Source organism: Castanea sativa, chromosome 3, assembly GCF_040712315.1.
Source record: "Castanea sativa cultivar Marrone di Chiusa Pesio chromosome 3, ASM4071231v1".
Classification (NCBI taxonomy): domain Eukaryota; kingdom Viridiplantae; phylum Streptophyta; class Magnoliopsida; order Fagales; family Fagaceae; genus Castanea; species Castanea sativa.
The window spans coordinates 55,533,673-55,554,727 of NC_134015.1; the positions used below are offsets into that span (position 1 = coordinate 55,533,673).

The 21,055-nt window shown below is 33.7% G+C and overlaps 2 protein-coding genes across 2 annotated transcripts; both read left to right on the top strand.

The window, feature by feature from the left end:
- The first annotated feature begins 6,368 nt into the window (after positions 1 to 6,368).
- Positions 6,369 to 14,374, top strand: LOC142626728 (transmembrane emp24 domain-containing protein p24delta7). Its single transcript, XM_075800434.1, is given in 4 exon segments — positions 6,369 to 6,708; positions 6,910 to 7,119; positions 13,881 to 13,957; positions 14,049 to 14,374. Coding segments are annotated over 4 exon segments (651 nt in total). The 5' UTR covers positions 6,369 to 6,489; the 3' UTR covers positions 14,194 to 14,374.
- A 3,129-nt stretch (positions 14,375 to 17,503) lies between these two features.
- On the top strand, positions 17,504 to 20,312 carry LOC142629831 (TMV resistance protein N-like). The gene is made up of 2 exons (XM_075803868.1): positions 17,504 to 18,207; positions 20,044 to 20,312. Exons 1-2 carry the CDS (start codon positions 17,714 to 17,716, stop codon positions 20,048 to 20,050), a joined length of 501 nt encoding a protein of 166 aa, XP_075659983.1. The 5' UTR covers positions 17,504 to 17,713; the 3' UTR covers positions 20,051 to 20,312.
- The last annotated feature ends 743 nt before the right edge of the window (positions 20,313 to 21,055 follow it).

Here is a 21,055-nt window from a genome sequence, read left to right on the forward strand (position 1 = left end):
GTCATCAGCACTTGGGGGATTTTTTTCTTGGGCTGATGTGGCACTGATGACGTCACGGGTGAAGTCAGCCTAAAGTAGTTGACGGCGCGTGGGGCGTGTGACTTTCGACGCACATTGCTTGGGCGGCACGTGAGGGCGTGTGAGGACTTCAATGGTTGCGAGACTTCCACAAATGAGTAGATCGACGCAAGACGATCATAGTAGTACATACAAAAAAATTAATCGGAGCAAAATTCATAGCGGTGATGAATGGAACAATGGTCTTTGTGGTGTGGGACTCCTCAACAGCAGCGACTACAGGTCCGGAACCCAAGGACGATGATTGAGAGACGTCAGAGGTTCAACGACGAGTGGCTGCGGCGGCTGCTATGACGGCGGAAGTGATATTGAGAATGGAGTAACACCAATAGAGACAAGACTGCTAAGAAAATGTCAGAGTAGTGGCTCTGATTCCATGTTAAAAATACTGAATGAATAGTATTGTATTTCTCAAAAAATAAAATATACATGAGTGTCTTTATATAGGAGGCAGAGTGTGTAGTACAAGTATGTATACTATACAAATAAACAAGATGGACCAAAGGCCCACAGCCTATTACACCTCAACAATTTGATTGTTTGATCTTTGGAGGATGGTCTTAGAACCCACGAAAGAAAATTGAGCTGATAATGGTTGATTGCTACTTTCTAGCTATCTCCATTATTTGACTTTTCTCTACCTAATCATCCTTGATGTTGCTCTGCTAAGGGATCAAATGCATTGGATTGAACAGGTCAAAGGGGTTCGTTGCATCTTGGAAATAGTTTTTACAAACTTTAATTTAAAGGGCTTGGGATTTAATTAATATATATCCTTCTAATGTGCCATAGTAATTGGCTTTGTTAATTATTTCATGTAGAGGATCGTTTACTTCATGATGCGATGAAATTAATGCGTCTTGATCTATGGAGATTGGAGGAATTTAAAAAATAAAAACAAAACAAAACTTCGGACTTGGTGGTTCAAAGTTCATAACCATTTCACCAGTAAATTAATGGAAGTGAATATTTTAGGCTTCACTTTTAAAAAATGTAGATACTTCTACAACAATTCCCTCCTCTCTCACATAATTTAATAAATGAAATTTACCATTATGTAGTAATAGAAAGTAATACTATTTCTTTGGAATATTGAATAAATAAATTCAAGAAAAATTCTTCTTTTACATTGTACGTACAATGTTTTATATTGAAGAGAGAGCAAAATCTGTATAATATTTATCACTTTTTGCTTTTTGTGTGATAACCATGTAAATATAAATTTACATTGCAAATATAATATAAACATATAAAATTCCTAAATTTAATTAATGAAATCAAGTTTACTTTATTTTGGATGCAAGACAACAAGAAGGATACAAGAAGTTGTGAAAGATCCTATATCATAAATGAAGAGGAGCACGGTTTTTGCTCAGAAGAGGAGCACAGTTTGAACCTGGATAAAGTTGGGCCATTGCAAACTAAATTCATCACTGCCCAAGACTAATTGCAACCCCATAAAAAGATCCTATATCATAAATGAAGAGGAGCACGGTTTTTGCTCAGTAGAGGAGCAAACAAAAAAACAAAAAACAAAAAGGAAGTACAAATGATGTAAATCAAGCACATTGAGCGTATATCTTGGCACTTTTTGTATTGTCAATCTAGGTTATTGACCAGTATTAACACATTCTTAAGAACAATAGACCAGTGTTTTTCAAGTTGCATTTAGACATAAACTCACTAGGTGGAGCAATGCTCGTGTAATTGTAAAATAGACATCTTCTAATGTGTTAACTAAAGAAGTTTCAATTTTTCTTTTTTCCAAAAGAACTTAAAACGGCCTAGGAAAAAGGATGATGTTTGGCTTCTTAATCAGTGTGAAATTTGAAATATTGAATAGGTTAAAGGAATCGCACAAATTTCTAATTTGGTATTAACTCTACTTCTAAAAGAACTAATTTCTCTTCCAAAACTTACCACATAAAACATCTAGGAACACTATCACATGTTTTCTCTAGATTAATAAAAACCATACAAATATCTCTACATGTCTCTCTATATTTTTCCATTAAAAATCTGTCGACAATTTTTTCAACATACCACGTCTTAATCTCATTGGGTTTCAATTACCCAATTAATCACCAAAAAAACGAAAATACCATCTACAAATCATTTTGGACATCTACAATTATTTGATACTACACTACAAAATTGGGCCAAAACCCCATTATTATATCAATAAGTCAAAAGCCCAAAATGTTATTTTCTACCTCATTTTACATCACTATTAGCTAAGCCTATGACAAATTACTTTATTGCATTCGATTTAAAAAGCCAAATGGTTAAAACCAATCGCAAACTACTTCATTCCATTCTATTAAAAAAGCCCATGGTTAAAACTTATTGTAATTATTTATTGTGAGGGACCAAGAAGCTACATTATATGTGCAACCCAAATGGGAGAGCTTTTAAAGCTGGCTCACTCTAAGAGCTTCGGTTAAGGTGCCCACATAAATTTAGATATATCAAGTGCATGAGGATGTTTTGGTTCTCTTTTCTTGTTTCAAACTCGAAGTTAGTCTCTTTGTTTTGAATTTACTTGTGATCAAGATTGAAATTTTTGTCTGCATTGAGTGATGTTTTGAGGCTAATAACTAGAACATTGCCTTTTTCTGTCTGTTTGTTTTTATTTATTTATTTATTATTTTATTATTAATGGCTTCAATGATGTTAGGGATATTTGGGGGTTGTTGTATATTGGTAATGCAATTGTATTAGTGGTTCAGTATTGATATTGTATAGTATATTGAGATTGTTATATACATGTTAGTGAGAATAAGTGGCTGGGCTGGGTGGTTGTGACAGGGTGGCAAGTCAATTAGTTAGAAGTTAGTTAGGGAGTTGGGCTTAGCTGGTTGGGCTTAGTTGTGGGAGTACCAGACACGGGTTTAGAAGGTCAGGCCAGGGTCAAGTGTATAAAAGACCAGAAGGTTGTAAAGGGAAGATATAATAAAATTGCCATTGATTCTATGTTCACTGTTTTCCTTCTCTGTTCTTTCCCTAACTTCTTGGAGGCTTAGCTGACCTCGAATTCAGCTACAAATCTTCACCCATCAATTCCAGTCTTAACAAATTAGATGATGATCATGACCCTAATGCTTAAGTGAGATAGATGCTTACGTGTTGTACTTGAACGGAACCTTTCTCCATCAAAGTTCAATTTTTCCCCCTTATAACCATATTAGAATCCAGTTTGCCCAATCCCACTTGTTTTCCAGTGTTTCCAAAATGACAAGGCCATGTAATTCTTTCATTAAAATCTGTTTCACTCTGTATTTGTGCACATGAAAGATGGTGTTTTTGTTTTTGGAATTCAATAATTTTGTTTTGTATTAAAACCATATTCTCTCTCTCTTGTGTGAGTTTGTTTCTAAAAAAAAAAGAATAACAATAACTATCCATGTGTTAATGTGTTATAGTTACTAAAAAAATGTCTTCAAACTATCTTCTTATTTAAAACCACTTCAATTATAAATTTCCTTAAGCCGTATCCAATAAACGTCTATTTTTGCCGAACTATATAGTATAAACGTCTTTCATGTGCACAAATACACCTTTTTTTGTTGCTTTTTTTTTTTTTTTTGTATGCTATTTCAGCTAGTGAAAAATGTTTTGTCTAGCATTACCCGTACTTTGTGCAATCAAGCTCTAAGATTACCCTAATAAACTTGAGGTCATGGGTGGAAAAGGCAGAGGGTTTGTGGGTATTTTTCTTTGCTGTTTAGTCTTGGGATTTTGAAAGTTTCTTACAAGTGAGACCTGATTTTAGGAGTACAACAATTATCACGCAATTTTTTAATAATTATTTTATGTAGCAAATTGTGATTAGTTGTCTGTCACTTTTACATAAATCCAATATTTTCTTTTCCACTACTCACAATTTGCCACATTAGAGTTATAGTTCTAAATTATTTTGGGTAAGTAATGGTTAATTGAATATATTCGGATTTGGGGTTAATTTCGACGTGGGTTTTGTTGAAAATGTGTGTTTTGTATATATCTCTTTGGAGCTGATCTATAAACTGGGTGGGTGTGTTTTCTATGTTAGATAGTTGTTTGTGAACTGTGGGTTGTTAAATTGGTAGATAAGTGGGGTTAGCAACATGGAGATGAGAAGAAGAGACGGATTTTGACGTGAAGAAAGAGAGAGATTTCACTTTTTCTTTAATAACTTTTACTTGTAAGAAAAATTCATTTTATCCTCAAAGTTGTGACATGGTCCCAAACATAAATTGTGTTTTCAGTTCTTAAAAAAGTCACTCTAGTAAAATGGTACCAAACACGCATTTTTGCAATATGAGCTCCCTGAAAATAGTTTTCTATCCGAATTTTTTGAATATTGTTTTCACAATGTTTTGAAAATAAAAACACAAATGATATTACCAAACAAGCCCTAGAGTTAAAGAAAGCAAATTATATTTTAACTTACATTTTAATATTAATTATTAGTTCATATAGCTTGTTGCATACGCCATACACAATTTATTTTTGAGTTGAAATCGTGATTTGAGTTCAAAAACTAAAATATGTTTGCGTTGTGTGTACTGTGTAGTAGTTAGTGTATAAATTATAATAGGCACTGCCCATATTCTAATATAGGACCAAAAAGATTCACAAAATGTACACAATTATGAGTCCACATTGTCTGATTGTCCGAAGGTAACGTTGCAGTTTTGGGCTTTAAGAAAAGTCATTAAAAAACATGACATTACCCAAACTAGTCCAGAAATTGGGCCGTCCTTAGTCAAAATCGAACCCAAATGGCACTTGATTGAAATCTCTTTGGGTCTCAGCTTTGCAACCTAAGAAAGATATTCTTCCATTCACTTAATATGGGCCTAAAGTCCAATCACTCAATATGCCCCTCTTTTTCAAATCACTTAGTATGGGCCTAAAGTTTCAAGTGGAAACATATTCCCACAAGTGATGTCGAGGCATATTTGTGATTGGTGTTTAATAAAAATAGTGTCAATTAAGAGTCCATGTGAAAATAATATTACTCTAATTACAACTTGTTATCGTAACAATCCCAATGAATTAGTCTAATTGTTCACAAGGCTTCATGAGAGTTACAAAGTTCTTAATTCAAAATTCTTATCCAAAACCTTGGAACCACCCTAAAGATTCCTCCATGTAAGTGCGTAAAGGACTAGAAGACTATACATATCTAAGTGAATAGTCCAGTGCTCAAAGATAAAGCCTAAAGTACAATTTGCATTCATAAAGTTTTGGATAATTTTGATTTGTTCCCTAAAGTTTCAAAATGTAGATTGGTAACCCTAAAAATCACATATCGTTTGAATTTAAGTCATTTTATCAATGTGTCATTTGAGGTGTCAATTAAGTGCCAACAAAAAATTATAATGATTGAATCTTTAGATTACAGTATATTAATAAATTGAGTCAATATCCAAATAAATACCTAAATTATAAATCATTAAAGAATATTGAATTTGACTTATTAGGAAAATATATAATCAAAAAGATGCAATAATGAAATAACAAATTGGATATATATTAAAAATGTCAACACAAAGATAAGAAGAGTTTTTTCATTTAGAGTACAATATCACGAAAAACTCCACAAAAAAAAAATTGAAATGAAAATAATTTACATCATTTTGAATGTACATAATTTTTTCCAAATAAATCTATCAAAATTAAGAGATACATTTTAGAACATTATATGAAATATATTCTATTAGTTGATTTCTTTCCTTAATAAAGTATTTAATTTTTATGCTCCAATTGTTAGATAAAATGAGGCCTAAGGGAGGGTAATTTAAACCCTGGTTCTCCTTATAAAGGAGATTATATAATGCATATTCCTCTGAATTGAATTTAGAAAAATAATTCATTTTGAGGTTCGCAAAAAAACTTGAATTTTTTCAAAAACCCTATGTTACGCATAATCCAACAAATTTGATTATGTTTAATTTGTAAGCTTAAAAAATCTAATTAAAGACTCATATTAATCTAAATACCAGATTACAGGACTACTAATCCTACCGGTCGGGTTGACTCGGATTTAATAACTATCTATAGTTTTTTTTTATTATTAATTAAAAAAAAAAAGAAGAAGAAAAATAATTATCTATAGTTAATTGGAGAGATAGAACCAATGAACCAGAGATGATAGAACCACAAGTAAAAGACCCAATCTCCCATCACCCAAACCACTTTTAATGACTTTACGTGTCCCCTCAAATCAAATCTCACCACGTGTCACAAACCCAAAACACCCCCTTCAAACTTCTCCTTCTCGATTCGATACATTCAACTCTCTCTCTCTCTCTCACGCAAAAATTGTCCAAACTTAACATAAACATAGTATCAGGTACCAAAGCAACCTTAAAAAAAAAAAAAAAGAGACAAACAAACAACAAAAACACACAGATACTATTCGCTATGATTCAAATCGAAACCCAGAAGAAGCTATTGATCCTTGTAATAACATATGGGTTGTTATCGTGTACAACGGAATCAATTCGGTTCGAGCTGAAATCGAGTCACACCAAGTGCATCGCCGAAGAGTTAAAGGTCAATTCCATGACTGTTGGCAAGTACAGCGTTGTCAATCCCAACGAAGACATACCCTTACCCGATTTTCACAAAGTCTCCGTTCGGGTAATTTTTTTTTTCTTTTTTCTTTTAATTTTTTTTAGATGTTTGAATTTTAATCTATAGCGTATGCTCCAAGACACCAATTGAGTTTGGGTGTAGGTGGGGCGCCAATTTAGCGAGAAAAGATTTTACGAGTTGAGCTAACTGAGAGCGAGTATTATTTGAAATTTTATTATTGTTGTTGTTGTTTTTGAGTGGGATTAGGTGACTTCGTCAAATGGGAATATTTATCATCATGGGGACAAAGTGCCGTCGGGGAAGTTCGCGTTTATGACAGTGGAGGCGGGAGATTACATGGCGTGTTTCTCGGCGCCGGATCATCAGCCTTCCATCACTTCCACCATTGATTTCGAATGGAAGACTGGTGTGGCTGCTAAGGATTGGTCTAGTGTTGCCAAGAAAGGCCAAGTTGATGTAAGTTCTTTTTTTTTTATACTTTTAATTGTTAGTTGCAACATTTTGTCATTTTCTAGAACTATAAATTTGTTGTCACAAATTGTTTTGGTAGATGTTTTAGGTGTCCTGTTGTGATTGATGTATAATAAAAGTGGTGTTAGTTATGGTTGCTGTGAATGGAAGTGGTGTTGCTCTGATTGCGACTTGTTAACTTAGTTAAGATGTGAAAATGGTTGTGACTTTAGTAACTGTGTGTGTGTTTTTTGGGATTTTGTGGTTAGGTTGTTGGTGTGGTTATTATTTATGTTTGGCTTTTTGGGTAATGAAAAGTTTGAGTGTTTTTTTAGATAGTGGGCTTGAAGTTGAAGCTTGTAAAATGAGTGAGAATTAAGAATGTTGAATTTCAGGGTTTAGTATTGTGGTATTAAGGATTTTTATTTATGCGTAAGTTACATACTCTCAGTAGACTATGAATTTTGAACCCATGAGTTCTCCCTTTAGTTATTGTTGTGGGAAGAGAAGGTGTTGTTTGAGCTAGAGTACATTGGTGAGTCAAGGGGACTAATTTGCTAAGGTATGGTTATTGGTCAGTATGTGAAGTTGATTAAATTGACTTCTAGATTGATATAGAGAGTGTTTTCGGTGGGGAAAAATATGCGTGGTGTTTGGCAGATTTTTGCTGGTGATTAGGCATGATTGAAAAATTGGTCTCTAAATGCATTGTATTTTGAAGCCAAGCTGTTCTCTTTGAAAAGTGAATGAAAACACTAATTATAAGGTTATGAGTTCTGCCTGCTGGTCATTTGTGGTCCTTAGTGCAATCTAGAGTAAGTGCTCTGAAGCATTTTAGTGTTAATATTGAGGGTTTGCTTGTGATCATTCTTCTCTGATCCCCAAAAAAAGGGAAGGAAGAATGGCATAATGGTTAAAGATGGCAACTTTGAGTTTTTGTCATCACAATGAAGTTGTATTACAAGTGTGCCAGACCCCATAAGTGAACACTCCAAGCTACTTGCATGGTTGGTGAGTACAGCTAAATAGTGTGTATGCTTGTTTCCAATTCAAGATCAATTGTAATACAAAACAAATCTGGTGAAATCTTCACAGCCTTTTTTTGGTTATAGGTGTAGATCTCACTTTTGATAGTTCAATAGAAATGACCTCCCTGGATCTCTTGTTTAATGTCTTGGGACAGGAGGGATTATGTGCTAGTAGCTTGATAATATTTTAGGTGATTTGGATGCTTGAACTTTGGGATGGGAGGAAAATAGTTATTCCGCTTTCCGCATATCGTTCTCTTGAATCTGTGTTGGATCAGCCTGCATCGGAGGGTGTAGTTAATCCAGGTATGACTTCTCTTATTAACGAGGGACAAATTATTAGTTGGACTTCTGAGTGTGATGGTGTTGTGGGCTCTGTTGCCTCTGATATAGGTTAGAGGGTGAGGCTTGGGACTCTGATGAGGGGTTGTTGAATGGGGAACATTTAGGTGAACCATTAGAAGTGGCACCTTTGGCGATGGATAATTCAATAGTTACGGAGATTCCTACAGTTGAGGAGATAGGGTGTAAGGTGGATGTAGATAACGCCAAGTTGTCACAATGGGTAACTAATAGAATTAAAGCTTTCCAGAAATTTGTTGGGACCACGCTAGAGGGTTTCGAAGAACAAGTTACAAGTTTGCTCTTAGCTTTAGAAGCTTGAAGAAAAAAGCGAATGCTTGATGAAGCTTCTCAGAGGAAGATGGTTAAGGCTGGGCATAAAGGGCACCGTGAATTAAAGAGTTTAATGAGTTCTTGGGGTGATGAGAATGAGTTAGAAAGGAGCAGGAGTGCTTGTAGGGATCGGGCTGTTGTAGTGCATCAATGAATTTTAGAATTGTTTCATGGAATGGGAGAGGGTTGAAGAAGCAGGATAAGCGGCTATGGGTTAGAAATTTGATCTGAAAGTGGAAAGCAGATATTGTTTGTCTGCAAGAAACTAAGATGGAGTTAATTAATAGAGGTGTCATTTGTAGTTTGTGGGGAGGTCAACATGTGGATTGGCTCTACTTAGGCTCTGTGGGTGCTTCAAGTGGGGTGTTATTGATGTGGGACAACGGGGTTATGGATAAGGTGGAGGAAGCGGTGGGTCATTTCTCAGTCTCTTGTAAATTCAAAAATGTGGTGGATCATTTTGTTTGGGCATTCACGGGTGTTTATGGACCCAATTGTGATAGAGACAAAAGTTTCTTATGGGAGGAGTTATCTGGCTTATGTAGTTGGTGGGATGTGCCTTGGTGTGTGAGAGGTGATTTTAATGTGGTGCGGTTTCCTTCTGAACGTTTTGGTTTTGCAAATTTCACTACAGCTATGTATCGGTTTTCAACTTTTATTTCAGAGCAAAGCCTTATTGATTTGCCTTTGGTTGGGGGGAATTTCACTTGGTCTAATTCTAGAGAGGTTGCTTCAAGATCTAGATTGGACAGGTTTCTATTGTCAGCAAATTGGGAGGAGAAATTTCCATCTGTTTGTCAACGCCGACTATCTACGTTGCTATTGGATCATTTTCCAATCCCACTTGAGGGTGGGAATTTACACGGAGGCAAAAAACCTTTTAGGTTTGAGAACATGTGGTTAAAAGATGAGGGCTTTTTGGAAAGGGTGAGTTCATGGTGGGAGTCCTATCATTTCCAAGGGACTCCTAGTTATACTTTGGCTAACAAACTAAAGATGTTGAAATTGGATTTGAAGAGATGGAATGTGGAGGAGTTTGGTAATATAGGTCTTAGGGTGCAGAATTTGTGGAAGGATTTTAATGTGTTGGAAGTTATCGAGGATGATTGTGTTCTTACAGCGGAGGACAGTATGGAAAAGGAACGAATTCGTGGAGAGTTAGAAAAAACAACTTTGTTGGAAGAAATCTCCTGGAGACAGAAATCTAGGGCTCTATTTCTTAAAGAGGGAGATAGGAACACAATTTTTCCATCGTATTGCAAATTCACATAGAAGATGCAATACTATCGATAGGCTTATGGTGGATGGAGAGTTATCTACGGATCAGGGGATCATTGAGGGGTGCATTACTCATTTCTATAGGCAGTTATACTCGGAGAAAGAGGTCCACAGACCTCTTTTGGATGAGGTTGTTTTTTCTAGAATTTCTGAGGAAGATGCCACTTGGTTGGACAGACCTTTTGATGAGGATGAAATATTTGGAGTGGTCCATGATTTCAATGGTGATAAAGCACCAGGTCTGGATGGTTTTACAATGGCATTTTTTCAATCCTGTTGGAGCATGGTGAAAACAGATATTATGAATGTGTTTCATAATTTTCATGCCCACGCTATGTTTGAAAAGAGCCTTAATACTACTTTTCTTGCTCTCATTCCTAAGAAAATTGATCCTGTGGATGTCTAAGACTTTCGGCCTATTAGTTTGGTGAGAGGGTTGTACAAGATTATTGCTAAGGTGTTAGCCAATCGAATGCGAAGGGTGGTACACGGTCTTATTTCAGAATCTCAGAATGCCTTTGTGAAAGGTTGATAGATTTTAGATTTCGTCCTTATTGCTTCTAAGTGTTTAGACAGTTGATTGAAGGCAGGGGTTCCGAGCATGTTGTGCAAACTGGATATTGAGAAAGCTTACGACCATGTGAATTGGGAGTTTCTCATGTTTTTGTTACAGCAGTGTGGATTTTCCGAAAAGTGGAGAAGGTGGATCAGGTGTTGTATATCAACTGTTAAATTCTCCATTTTGATCAATGGTTGCCCATTGGACTTTTTTGGGAGTTCTAAAGGACTTCAGCAAGGTGATCCTTTATCCCCATTTCTCTTTGATATTGTCATGGAGGCCTTGAGTCGTATGTTGGTTGCAGCTACTGCAGCAAGATAGTTTTCGGGCTTCACAGTTGGGAATGCAACTGGTTCCTTGATGACGGTGTCTCATTTATTGTTTGCGGATGATACATTTGTTTTCTGTGATGCTGACAGCAATCATATAACAACTCTGTGTGGGATTCTCTCTAGATTTGAGGAGGTGTTAGGGCTAGAAATTAATTTAAGAAAGTCTGAATTGGTTCTAGTTGGGGATGTGCCTAATCTACTTGAGTTAGTGGAGATTTTGGGTTGTAGGGAGTTGCTCTTCCATTGAAATATTTAGGTCTTTTATTGGGTGCTACTTTTAAAGATAAGACGATTTGGAATCTTATTTTGGAGAAGATGGAGCAAAAGCTAGCTGGATGGAAGAGGTTGTATTTATCTAAGGGGGTAAGGTTACCCTTATTAAGAGTACTCTCTCTAGCTTGCCTACTTATTTCCTTTCTCTTCTCCCTATTTTAGCTAAGGTGGCTAAGCGGATGGAGAAATTACAAAGAGATTTTCTTTGGACTGGTATTGGTGACGAACGTAAAATTCATTTAGTAAATTGGTCTAAGGTATGTAGGCCAGTGAAGAATGGAGGGTTAGGCATTCAGTGTTTGAGAAGGTTTAATTCTGTTTTATTAGCCAAATGGTTGTGGCGTTATGGTTTGGAGAATGATGCCCTTTGGAGAAGGGTCATTGGGGCGAAGTATGGGAATGAGTGGGGTGGTTGGTGTACAAAATCTGTGTCTAGGGCATATGGTGATTGTATGTGGAAGTTCATTAGAAGTGGTTGGTTGAATTTTTCCAAGTTCCTTCGGTATGATGTGGGTGATGGTACTCGTGTGAAGTTTTGGGATGATGTGTGGTGTGGGGGTCGTCCTCTTAGGGAGGCGTTTCCAGATTTATATAATATTAGTAGGACAAGGAATGCTTCAGTCTCTGTAAACTCCCTGTGTACTAAGGTGTTTCACCTTTTTTGAGATCAATAAACTTTTACTTATAAAAAAAAAGGAATGCTTCAGTCTCTGAGGTTATGTGCTATGCAAATGGGAGAATATTTTGCAACTTACAGTTTTGTCATTTAGTAAATGATCAAGAGTCACAATCTTTGGATTTGTTTATGGTTTTGATCTATTCCACAAAAGTGCAGAGTGTTGGTTCTAACAAACTTTGTTGGAAGCCAGCCAACAGTTAAAGTTTCGAGGTGAGTGGGTATTATCATTCTCTATCCCCTTCTATTGTCATTTCTTTCCCATGGAAAATGGTGTGGCAATCGAAGGTTCCTCCTTGGGTGGTTTTTTTCTCTTGGACTACTGCTTTAGGCAAGGTTCTAACTATAGATAATCTTCGGAAGAGGCATTTTGTTGTTCTTGAGTGGTGTTATATGTGCAAAAGGTGTGGGGAATCTGTAGATCATCTCCTCCTTCACTGTCTTATAGCATATGAGATGTGGAGTATGGTCTTTTGCTTGTTTGGTATTTGTTAGGTGATGCCGCAAAGGGTAGTGGATTTGTTGGATTGTTGGTCATGCAATTTCAGGCGACATCGTAATATAGTTATATGGAGGATTGTGCCGCATTGTTTGAGGTGGTGTATCTAGCGGGAACGAAATACTAGAAGCTTTGAGGGACGCGAACGGTCCATTCTTGAGTTTTAAGTCTTTTTTCTTTTTTACTCTTCTCGAATGGTGTATAGTTTTACCATCTTTTTCTTGTCTTTCCCTTCCTGTTTTGCTTGATTATTGTAATCGTGTTTCTTGATGTTTTTGCCTCTTTAGTACATTTCCTATGTACTGGGCTGTGTTCTTTTTAATAAAATTTTTGTGTTACTTACCAAAAATATATATATATATATATATTTTAGGTGATGGAGTCATTTTGTATAGCAGCTTTCACTGCATGGTATGCCACAATAGCAGTTTAGAAAGTAGTAATGAATCTTTGTGGTATCTTATTCTTCTTTTAAATTTTTTCTAGAGGAATATTATCAGCTTATTGCTCATATACTTTTGTATCTGTAGCCTGTAAGAACAATTAAAGTAAAAAGGCAATAATTTGATTCTGATTCCTGGTGTTAGCATTATATTGGAGTAAAAACTGATGTACTTGCTTCCCTAATATCTCTCTATTTAAATATGGATGACATAATGTGCTTGATATATGTGGGGAATTGGATGATTTCAACCCAGCTTAGGGACCCCCCTTGTACGTATTTTAATTTTTACATGTGTGGAGCAATGTGAAACATATGAATTTTTTTTTCTCTGGGTATTTATGCACTAATTTGTTTTTTGATAAGTGATTCTCGCACTAATTTGTGCCTCTTGGTGGGTGTGTCTGTGTTTTTCTTTTCTGATGGCGTCTTGTTAGTGTCAAAGTCATTTCATTTGCATATCCTCAACATTATCTACTTACTCTTAGACAATCTTTATTTGTGCAATTTCTCTTACCATGAAAAGTTCATGCAAATGATTCTCTTTTTTCTGCACTTTTGTTTGTTGGTGAAATGGTTTATTTAGATAGTTTTTTTGAGAATAGGTTTATCTGGATAGTTGATTACTGGGATTGGAAGTGAAACTAAATTGGTAATTTTCATGTCTCTATCTTATGGGAGAGAGAGAGAGAGAGAGAGAGAGAGAGAGAGAGAGAGAGAGAGAGAGAGAGAGATTATGTCTTATCCAGTGCTGATCTCAGTTAAGAGAGGTCTCTCTAAACTTGGGCAAGGTTTTACCCTTATGCATTATTTGCCCAAATTGGCCGCTATCAAGACTCGAGTCCATGCATTTGTGCTTAGCAATCATGCTAGAAATATAGTTAGTTCTGACCTTCATTTTTAGTTAATTTAATTATCATCGTGTTGCAATGTTTTAAATAAGATATGACAAGTGTTCACAATATGGATAGGAACTTATCCTCTTGTCATTATTTTAAATGCCAGCTCATGGAACTTGAACTGAAGAAGATGTATGATACTGTTATTTCCATTTAGGAGGAAATGTTTTATCTCCTTGAAAGGTAAGAAAGCTTATTGTATTTCTTTTACAATTCATGAAAAGCGGGATATCCATCTCTTTTTATCCAATGTTATTTATGATTTATATTTCAGAGAAGAAGAAATGCAGGTGCTCAACAAAACAACTAACAACAGGATGGCCTGGTTGAGTTTTCTTTCCCTTATTGTTTGTTAATCAGTAGCAGGCTTGCAAGTATGGCACTTGAAGACCTCTTTTTAGAAAAAGAAGCTCATTTAATTTTTTCTGGACAAGTTCCATAGTTTTCTCGGGTTTAAGTGATAGTTTAGCGGCAATAGCATCTTTTGTAATACCTCATGTATATGGTTCAAACTTCAAACCCCATCTTCTCTTGTCCACTATCTGCCTTTCAAAAAAATTTACAGTTTCTCATCTATGATTTTGTAGCATATTTCAGAAACCATGTACTTTAAAATAGAATAAGTCTCAGGTCACATTTAGATCAAGCGGGGCTTTCTATAACAGTGTGCAGAATCTCTTTGTGGTTATAGGTATCTCATATCAATGTAGGACGATATAGGGGCAATAAAGTTTAGTTATCTGTTATTCAATTTCTGTCGAATTGGAGATGCTAGAAGGTTTTAGTTTTTAAATTAAAACTAGTTGCAGACTCACATGATGCGTGGGAATATATGATTACTTTGTAATTGTGGTATGATGTATGATCTATTCTCTCTAAAAAAATCAAAAAAATTTTAAAATTATTTTTCATCTACCTACATATATATATATACATACATATATATATATATATATATATATATATATATATATATCATTTTAGTATTTTAGGTGTGTTTGATTGAAATTATTTCTTTTTGAGGTAGTCCATATTTTTTAAAATTATATTATGGTACATTGTGTTTTCCTTCTTTTTTTTCTTCTTTTTTTTTTTAAAATTTTCTTACAACTAAACTCTTTATATTATTCAAATTTCTCATTTCTTAAATGAGATATCGTAATAATCAAAACTCATCACAAAATTACACTTGATATTACTTAAATAGTTGAGAAACACGTTCAAATACATAGCAAGATTGTATTTTGATATAAATTCTAATTTTCACTTTCAAAATAACTAAGTATTATGTCAATCAAAAATCAAACAAAAGCTATAAGATGGAGAGAAAAGGCTTGTGATGGAAAACTCAAAAACACACACAAGATTGTATATTAACCCAAAATAGTGTTATAAAAAAAAATAGAATGATTCATCAACCTAAAGTTAAGTTGTAAGAAAGAATAAATAATCGAGAAAGAGAATAATCACCTTTTTTCGGGAGAGACCAGAATTAGATAAATTTATAGAAAATAAGATGAGAAGAAGAATAGTCAAGATAAAAGATATAGTCACACCAAATTATCCAAGCCATGTTATGTAATTGAATAACATTATATTCTTATATATTATCTTTATAATGCAATATGATAGCATTTGACAATCAAAGAAAAGAAAAAGAAAAATAACAACTTAAAAACACAAAACCAAAAAGTTTGGAGCGTGAAATACAATTTAATCCTATTTATTTTTTGTAGGGGTATGTACTGACTTAAAGTAGAGTTATAAAGAACACACAAATTCATCAACCTAAAGTAAAGATATAAAATATTTTAAAAAATAAATAAATCTACACAAAAAAGGGGAAAATTTTGAGAGAGGGAGAGGGAGAATAATAGTAGAGTTCTAAATAACATTGAAATTCATCAATATAAAGTAAAGATACCCAAAAAAAAAAATGAAAAAAAAATGAGAGAGAGAGAGTAATAACCTTTTTATGTGATAAAATATGTATAGGGTGAGAGAAAATAGCAAATTTATAGTAAGAGGATGGGGATAAAAATAGTCAAAATGAAAAGAAGATGAAGAGATAAAAGAAGAGTGATATTAATGTTGATAGTAGTGGGGAGATAAAAAAGTAAAAAAAAAAGGAAAAAGTTATAGAAAATGTAACAGTAAACTACAAAATTAATAAATAAATAAAAAGAGTCAAAAAAAAAAAGAGAAATAATTGAAAATAAGTAGGTAAAATGGTCGTAAACATAGCTCAATTAAAGCGTAGCAACAATAAATACTATACTTTAATTTTTGGATATTTATATATATATATAATAGCGTGTAATTCAGCCGATGCAACAATAATTTACCTTAAGAAATGTACGTGTTCATATGGACCAACAGTGATTCTTTATGGCCTATCCTTCCTTACCCAGCTGTCCCCCACGGCCACCGCTTAACAGTATCACCCTATGCAAATACAACTACATGTATGATGGGGCTATGGATTTTCGAAAAGGACAAGTCACCTCATCACTATGTCCAGAATCAGGATAGCTTATCCTGACTCACTCACACATCACAATGCAAAACACTCCAATTTGTTACACGTGAGGCCACATATCATTGGAGCTATATAGCCACATAAAGTGGCATAATTTGTGCACAATTCGCTATGAGTGATAGAGAAGTAATGATGGGTTCATATAGGGTTATTTCTCTATTATTCACAACTCGTCACGTAGGTGAGTTGTGCAACTTTACAGCACAAGCATTATTTTTTATCATTGTTCATATATATATATATATATATATTATAATATCTTAAGCACAAGTGCTCTATGAATATATTTTGTTCATATATTTTGTACTATCTTGGATAAGGATTGTATGATCAGTGGGAATTTCACCCACGTTTGGGCCATAGGCCATGGCCTCTAAAATTTTAAATAATTACTAAATAAAAATTATATATATAACCTCATCCCAATTCTTTATGGCCTATCCTTCCTTACCCAGCTGTCTCCCACTGCCGCCGCTTAACATTATCACCCTGTGCAAATACAAATACATTGCGTGAAAAGAAGAGGAAGGCAGTCAAAAAGGAAAAAGAAAAAGTAGAAAAGAAAGTATAAAGAGAAAGGACGAAGGAAACAAAAATGAGTGGGATGGTCAAAAAAGAGAGAGGAAATTGTATCTTACTTTCTTTAAGTTATATTTTATGGAAAGTGTGAAAGTGAATTAATATTGTAAAGTATAAAGAGAAAGGACGAAGGAAACAAAAATGAGTGGGGTTTGTCAAAAAAGAGAAAAGAAATTGTATCCTACTTTAAGTTATACTTTCCTTTACCTAAGTTATCGCATATTTCTTTCTTCTCTTCCTTTTAGATTTTAGATCATCTAACCGCCTGTCCAAATAGTTTGAAAAAGGGGCATATTGCCAAATTTTTTACAAAATAGAGGTAAAAGGCTAGAATCTCCAACTACTCTGTCTGCTGATATGTTAGTCCTAGTCTCCCAGATATAATAAACTAATGAAATAGGTTCCATAAACAAAGGAAATGGATCATTGAGACCCATCCAATAAGTTTTAAATTTTTGGCCCACATTATTTTATTATTATTATTTTTTTTTTGGGTTAAATTTTGATACTGCAAAGAGATTTTTTCGAACTTTCCTGGATCAAAGAAAGCGCGTGTACCCAAAAAAATCACTTATCAGTCAAAAAAATACTACTTATTTTAGCCTGGCATCACAACAACTAAAACTTAATTCATTGACTCTCTCATTCTCAGCCAATTCTCGTTCTTTCTCAAAAAACCATTGTGAAATATCTCTCATTTTTTATTTCTCATTCACTTCGCTTCTTGAACTCTTACAATTTTAATTTTGTCACATCTTTATTTTCTTTCTCCTCTCCTCTCCCTTTTAGATTTTCTCAACAGTCTCTACATCAAAATCACAATGGCCCTTTCAACCACCAGAGGAACCTCCTCTTCCTTTTTCACTCGCCGATGCAAATATGATGTGTTCTTGAGTTTCAGAGGAGAAGATACCCGCAATGGTTTTACCAGCCATTTGAATGGTATTTTGCGTTATAATGATATTAACACTTTCATGGATGATGAGCTTCCAAGAGGAGAAAAAATTTCCGCTGAACTTCTTGAAGCTATTGAAAGTTCAAAGATTTCGATAATTATATTTTCTAAAAATTATGCATCTTCCACTTGGTGTTTGGATGAACTTGTCAAGATTCTTGAGTGTAAAAATAATGGCCAAGTGGTGTTACCGGTTTTTTACAAGGTGGATCCATCAGATGTACGTAACCAACAGGAAAAGTTTGGAGAAGCACTCGCAAAGCATGAAAAAAAATTCAAGGATAATAAAGAGAAGGTGCAGAGATGGAGGGCAGCCCTAAATGAAGCCAGCCATATATCTGGTTGGCATTACAAAAATGAGTATGTGTTTAATCTCTACTTTGTTATCACCAATTAATTTTATTGCTAAACAAACAACAACCCCAAAAAAACCCTTCTTGTTTGCTTTTTTATTAAAAAAAAGAAAAGAAAAGAAAAGAGATTATAAAAAATATATATTTTGATCATATCTTTTAGTAGTGAGCTAAATAGGATATAAGGTTCAAATGATAGAAAGGGAAGAATATATGATAGACACTCTTATCAATTAATTTGAAACTTCTCTCATGTCATGTTTAGAAAATTTCCCCTAAATTTTATAATAAATTCATTCAAGTGTTAGAAGTGGATATTCAATGAGTTTGTTTCCTTTCCAAAGCAGATATTCCATGCATCTTTGTGCTAAAAGCCTAAAGTCAATTTTTTGACCTAAAAAAAAAAGTTCGTAATGATAGTTCTCAAATCTATGAATTACGTGCCATTTAATTTAACTAACAAAATTTCTGTTGTAGTTCACAAACTAAACATTTTGAATTCATTTCAAGATCATATTTCTATTTTCTAACATGGTTTAAATGCTTTGTGATTGGCAGGCACACTGAATTTAGATTTATCGAAGAAATTTTAAAAAAGATCTTAAGTGCTAAATTAAATCATACACAAGTATTTGTTGTTGAATACCTAGTTGGACTACACTCTCGCATAAAGGAAATAAGATGTCTGTTAGATATTGAGTCAGACGATGTTCGCATGTTAGTGATCCATGGTCTTCCTGGAATAGGTAAGACAACAATTGCAAAAACTATTTTTAACTTAATTGCATACCGTTTTGAAGGAAGTAGCTTTCTAGAGGATGTTAGAGAAAACTCAAAAACAATTGATGGTGAACTCCAACTACAAAAGGCACTTTATTGTGAGATCTTAAGGGTTGGAAAATTGAAAGTGCATGGTATATCTAAAAGAATCAATGAGATAATGGAAAAGCTTCGGTACAAAAAAATTCTTTTAATTCTAGATGATGTGGACAAATTAGAACAAGTAGAAAAATTGCTTGGAAAATGCAATTGGTTTGCTTCTGGAAGTAGAATTATTATCACAACAAGAGAGAAAAAGTTGCTATCTACTCTGCGAGAAGATTGTCATTTATTTTACTATAAGGTTAAGGAATTAGATGAATGTGAATCTCGTGAACTCTTTTGTCAACATGCACTCAAAAGAAACAAGCCTACAGAAGATTATTCGGAGCTCGTACACCAATTTATAGGTTATGCCAAAGGACTTCCATTAGTTTTAAAAATAATAGGTGCTGATTTATATGAAAAAAATTTACAATGTTGGAAAAGTGCATTAGATAAGTACAAAAGAATTCCTAATTCGGATATTCAAGAAGTACTTAAAATAAGCTACGATGGATTGGATCGAATTCAACGGAAAATTTTCCTTGATATTGCATGTTTTTTTAAAGGATCCTACAAGAATTTGGTTGTAGATATATTACAAAGTAGCAATTCTCATGACCTATACTATGATATTGAAAAACTTATCGATAAATCTCTCATAGTCATTACAAAAGATGGCAAATTATTGATGCACGACTTAATACAACAAATGGGCTTGGAAATTGCTCGACAAGAATCAGAAGTGTCAAAAAAACATAGAAGGCTATTGTGTTATGAGGATGCTTCTGAAGTACTAAATGAAGATACGGTATAAGTCCTTTTGATTTACCTTTTTCCTTTTCTCGCAATGCAAATACAAATAATTTTTTCTCATTGTGTTTGATTTATCATTTTAAGGTTGAAGATGATTTTTGTTATAAATTTAATAATCATATGTTTTGTTGTCTAATATGATTCATGTGATTCTCTGTCTAATTAGGGATTAGATGAAATTCGAGGCATAACATTGTCCTTGCCACATCCAAGAAAGATGCAATTGAATCTTGGAAAGATGAGAAGCCTCAAATATTTGACAATTTGCAATGTAATTTGTGAAGACCTTAAATATCTTCCCAATGGGTTAAGGTTACTTGATTGGAATGAATTTCCTTTATCGTCCTTGCCGTCCACCTATGAACCTACAAAACTCGTTGTTCTTAACATGCGAAGGAGCCACATTGAATTGGACGAGCATTTTGAGGTATAATCATAGCATTTATAAATTCTTATTAGTTTTTTTTGGTTAACGAGTACCTTTAGAGAATAAGTTAAGGTGCATTTTTTTTTGTTGCTAAAACAAAACCATGCATTTAATACTATATAAAATAAATTTTCTATAAATTGTTTTTAATATATAAAATCAAATTGTGTACAAATATTTAAAAATGTACACGTAACCATAAAAATTTATAGTGCAAATCAATGAACTATTGACAAATGTTTTTTTTTTAATAAAAAAAAAAAAAGAATAGTGCTATAGATATCACAAGTTTTACTACATTGAACATACAAATTGATGTGTCACAAATTATAAAGAAACAATTCAAATATTCATTTATGAGGTGGTTAAAACCTACCAATCACATTCATTGCCACATTAATTTGAAGGCTTTATGTTTATAAAATTGTAGTACCTTTAACATTTTTATTTTAAAAGTGTGTATTATAATTCATAATTGAACAGTTATTATTTCTGTTTCTCAAAAAAAAAAAAAAATAAATAAAAGAGTTATTATTTCCTAATGATAATAACATTTTTTTTTTGAAATGTGCTCTCAGCCTTATTTTGTTTCTTTTTAATAATAAATTTCAAAAAAAACAAAAAAAATCTTTTTTTGCAGAGGTGTCGGTTTGAAAGATTAAAATATATGGATTTCGCACCTTGTAAAAATATTACAAAAGTACTTGACTTATCAGTGACTACCCCAAACATAAAGAAGTTAGAGCTTTAT